Source organism: Myotis myotis, unplaced genomic scaffold (assembly GCF_014108235.1).
Source record: "Myotis myotis isolate mMyoMyo1 unplaced genomic scaffold, mMyoMyo1.p scaffold_m19_p_18, whole genome shotgun sequence".
NCBI classification, from domain to species: domain Eukaryota; kingdom Metazoa; phylum Chordata; class Mammalia; order Chiroptera; family Vespertilionidae; genus Myotis; species Myotis myotis.
Window position 1 is genome coordinate 31,262,194 of NW_023416322.1, and position 4,633 is coordinate 31,266,826.

General features: G+C 48.1%; 1 protein-coding gene across 1 annotated transcript; it reads left to right on the forward strand.

The window, feature by feature from the left end:
- The first annotated feature begins 303 nt into the window (after positions 1-303).
- Positions 304-1,534, forward strand: LOC118673061 (late cornified envelope protein 3D-like). Its single transcript, XM_036343476.1, has 2 exons — positions 304-424; positions 940-1,534. Exon 2 carries the CDS (start codon positions 961-963, stop codon positions 1,264-1,266), a length of 306 nt encoding a protein of 101 aa, XP_036199369.1. The 5' UTR covers positions 304-424; positions 940-960; the 3' UTR covers positions 1,267-1,534.
- The last annotated feature ends 3,099 nt before the right edge of the window (positions 1,535-4,633 follow it).

Genomic DNA, 4,633 nt, shown 5'->3' on the forward strand with positions numbered 1-4,633 from the left:
CAAAGATAAATGTTTACTTCTCTGATGTCTGTCCAGTTAAACGTGAAATGCTCAAGATCAGGAAATGTGTCATATGCATCTATCTTTACATCCTCACTGCCAGGCACAAATGCAAGGGGCAGAGCCAAAGTTAAAGCATCGGGGCTGAATGAGTGAAAGGAGACATGGCAGGACCCCAGCATACCTGGGGAGCAGTCATCAAGATTTCCCGGTTCCCTCTTGCCAGGCATCTTGGCATGTGTGCAGGAAGAAGCTGCAGCCCTGGGAGGGGAGTGTGTGGCACTGTTACCTCCCCCTGCTTGTGAAAGCAGCAGCATGCCCAGTCCCTGTGTCACAACCCAGCACAGGATAAAAGGGCTCCTGCCCTGGGCTCCCCATCCACAGCCTCCTCAGGAACACACTTCTCCTGCCTCCTCTGCACCGGGTGAGTGTCTATAAGGGGCCAGACCTCAGCTGGGAGTGATGGGAAGACGGGCCCAGACTTCAGTGGGGAAGAGGGATTCAGAAGGGTCTGATGTGGAAGCAGCACGAAGAGGATCTTGGAGGGCAGCAGGGCATAGGAGAGGGACAGTGAGCAAGGAACCTCTGTGGGATGCATCCAGGTCTGTGACCTGGCAGGGCCCTGGCTGTCAGCATCCCCTCCACTCCTTACCCTGGAAGGTGCCCACTTGCCAGAGACCTTCTTCGGGCGCTGCTACAGGGGTGCGTTTGCTTCCATGCTTCCAGGAAGACAGGCAGATGCGGAGTCCTTTTGGAAAGAGGGCCAAGTGAGGGAAGTGTCTTTTCAGCTCATTTTAAGTTGAGAGCCGTTTCTGTTTCCTCCTGAGCATCATAGCTGAGGAGGCAGCTGGTGTGAGGAGCAGGGGCTTTATCAGGCTGTTCCTGGAGGAGACACTGGCCTGGAGCTCTTGCGCTGACCTTTTCCTTTAACCAATCCAGGCTCACTCACCTCCTGCCGAGATGTCCTGCCAGCAGAACCAGCAGCAGTGCCAGCCCCCTCCCAAGTGCACCCCCAAGTGCCCCTCCCCGAAGTGCCCCCCAAAGAGCCCAGCACAGTGTTTGCCCCCAGCCCCCTCTGGCTGTGCTCTGAGCTCTGGGGGCGGCTGTGGCCCCAGCTCCTCGGAGGGTGGCTGCTGCCTGAGCCACCACAGGCATCACCGCAGGTCTCACCGCTGCAGGCGCCAGAGCTCCGAGTCCTGTGACACTGGCAGTGGTCAGCATCCTGGGGGCTCGGGCTGTGGCCACAGCTCTGGGGGCTGCTGCTGACCTGGATCTGATGCTGAGACAAGCGACTTGAGAGGAGACAAAGTTCCAGGGACCAGCCTCTGCCTAGTGTGTGTCCTCTCAGCACCCGCATCTGTGCCCTTGGCCGGCGCTGAGGTGTCTCTGGAGAGCAGCTGAGAGCCTCAGTGGCGCCTTCTCTCCACACTCCAGGGCCCCACAGCGTGCCCACCTACAGCTCTGCGGGAACCTGCACCATCTACCCCTCACCTGTGTGTGACCCTGTGAAAAAATAAAGTTTTTGTTTCCTCAGCACCACTAGGCTCTTTGACTTTGTTCCAACCCAGGTTGCTCTGGGAGTGTCTCTTCCCCTCTGTTCCTCAGGCCACCACTACCTTGGGGAAGAGGTAGATCCTGAATCTAGGCCAGAAAACACAGCAGTTTCCTGCAAAAGGGCCTGTGGGAACACTTTGTGTTGGGGCAGGAGGAGGAAGGGTGCTGGTTTCAGCCCCACACCAACGAAAGGAAAAGATCCCCACAACATGATGTGGGAAAGGGTCTGACTCAAGCCTAGACTCTGCTGGAGGTGACTTCCGCCATCAGAATCCAGAAGGGATTCCAGGATCCCCAACCACGAGCCAGGGCCTGGGAGGCAAAGAGTGGGAAGTCTGGTCAGAAAAGAGGTTGAGAGACCAGGGGAGGAAAGAGAGGCCATGGGAGGATTATTAATTCAATTTCTTCAATGAGGATCTAGGGAAGAATGATGAGATATAAAACTGAAGAGGATTCTCATAGCCACTTGGCCTAGAGGTCAAACCCTCCCTGGAATTAGCTACAACAATCAAGATTTAACTATAAGACTGCAAACAAAGACCACTAGGAGGTGCACCAAGGAAGCATAACAAAATGCGGAGACAAAGAAACAGGACAAAATTGTCAATGGAAGATATAGAGTTCAGAACCACACTTTTAAGGTCTCTTAAGAACTGTCTAGAAGCCGCCGATAAATGTAGTGAGATCCTCAAGAAATCTAATGAGACCCTCGATCTTATATTGGGGAACCAACTAGAAATTAAGCATACACGGACTGAAATAACGAATATTATACAGACTCCCGACAGCAGACCAGAGGAGCGCAAGAATCAAGTCAATGATTTGAAATGCGAGGAAGCAAAAAACACCCAACCGGAAAAGCAAAATGAAAAAAGAATCCAAAAATGCGAGGATAGTGTAAGGAGCCTCTGGGACAGCTTCAAGCGTACCAACATCAGAATTATAGGGGTGCCAGAAGATGAGAGAGAGCAAGATATTGAAAACCTATTTGAAGAAATAATGACAGAAAACTTCCCCCACCTGGTGAAAGAAATGGACTTACAGGTCCAAGAAGCGCGGAGAACCCCAAACAAAAGGAATCCAAAGAGGACCACACCAAGACACATCATAATTAAAATGCCAAGAGCAAAAGATAAAGAGAGAATCTTAAAAACAGCAAGAGAAAGAAACTCAGTTACCTACAAGGGAATACCCATACGACTGTCAGCTGATTTCTCAACAGAAACTTTGCAGGCCAGAAGGGAGTGGCAAGAAATATTCAAAGTGATGAATACCAAGAACCTACAACCAAGATTACTTTATCCAGCAAAGCTATCATTCAAAATTGAAGGTCAGATAAAGAGCTTCACAGATAAGGAAAAGCTAAAGGAGTTCATCACCACCAAACCAGGATTATATGAAATGCTGAAAGGTATCCTTTAAGAAGAGGAAGAGGAAGATAAAGGTAAAGATACAAATTATGAACAACAAATATGCGTCTATCAACAAGTGAATCTAAGAATCAAGTGAATAAATAATCTGATGAACAGAAAAAAAAAAAAAAAACAAAAAAAAAAAAAACTGAAGAGGTTGTAGATGCAGGAGAGACGTTGGGCTCTAAAATATCTGATGTGAGAAAATTGGAAAGAAGAGAAACATGGAACTGGGAAATGGTCCTGGTTTTCAAAATAAAGATAATTTTAAGATCAAATATTTCCTTAGCACATTTATGAGCCAGGAATTGGTTCTTGAGTTAATCCTCCCAACAGCGCTGGGATGTGGGTACTCTTATTGTCTCAGATACGGGAACATCATCATCACCACACATTTTGTCAACTTGCAGAGCATCCCAGTGACTCAAGAGAGACTAAAACGAGGTATTGCAAAAGCCTCTGGCCAAAGTCTCTTCTCTGATGCTTTTTATGACCCCAGGCTGTACTTCTGAACTAAGAAATTTAAGAGGAAATGAAAATTGAACTTAACCTGGACAGATGCTCTTTCCTATTTGGCCTTTTGATAGAAGAGAAGACTGACTCTGTTCTAATTGGATTTCTATGGCATCTTGTCTCTGTGTAATCATGGAAGAGAATGAACTCTTTTGACAAAAACTTCCTCAAGGATGTCTCAAGAGATGAATACATCTCTCAGAACATGTTTGGGAAGAGGATGAGGGCATATTAAGCGCCCATGGCCTTGTCAGTCACAGAACCCCTCAAAAGTCCAATAAAGATGCTTACTGACCCCATACTCCTCCTGTTGCCTCCATTGTGGACCTTTTGCTTCCCTCTCCTCTGATGGAGGCCTGGGCTTCTCTTACAGGCCCCCCTAGCTCAGGTCCTGCACTTGATGGACATTCAGCTGAGTTTGTGGAAGCCAGTAAAAGCTGATTCTGAGTAGGCTGTGGGCCCCTGGGTTTGTGATGCTCAGTATGGGTATGCTGCTGGAGGAGGGTGATAGCACCTAACGCTCCCAGCTCAGTTCTGAGCATAAGACAATATGTCTGACAAAAGGGAACTAGAAAACCCTGGTACTTGCTCAAATACTTCCCACACAGGCCTACACGTGTACTTGACAGAGGCCATGTCCCATGTTCATACTTTGCAGTGGAATGTAGTCTGGAATATGACACACATGACCTAAAATAAATGAATTGTCTAGCTGGACAGACAGACAAGTGAATAAGGAGTCTACCCCCTGTGATAAGTGCTATAAAATAAGTGACTAACTACAAAGTCCATAGTTCTTTGGGTGCCCTCTTTTTCTCCTGCATGTTCTCTGGTAAAATTGGGCACCTAATATAATAATCTCTTGTTCTCGGGGGTGGTGACTATGCTGAGAACACTGGACATTCAGGGTGAGTTGTGTGTGGAAAATGGGTGGAGGGGTTAGGCCAGGGGAGGTGGGATCAGGAGAGAAACTTGCTGGCACTCAGGAAGCAACGTGGGACACCTGGGCAGGACAGGTGTGGAGCCAAGTCAGTGTTTGATCGAAGGGTAAGTATAGAGAAGGGAACTACAGTTGGAGTGATAAGAATCACAATTAGTGTATTACAAAAATCCTTGCGATTAAAATTTTATGCTGAATTATACTGAACTGCACT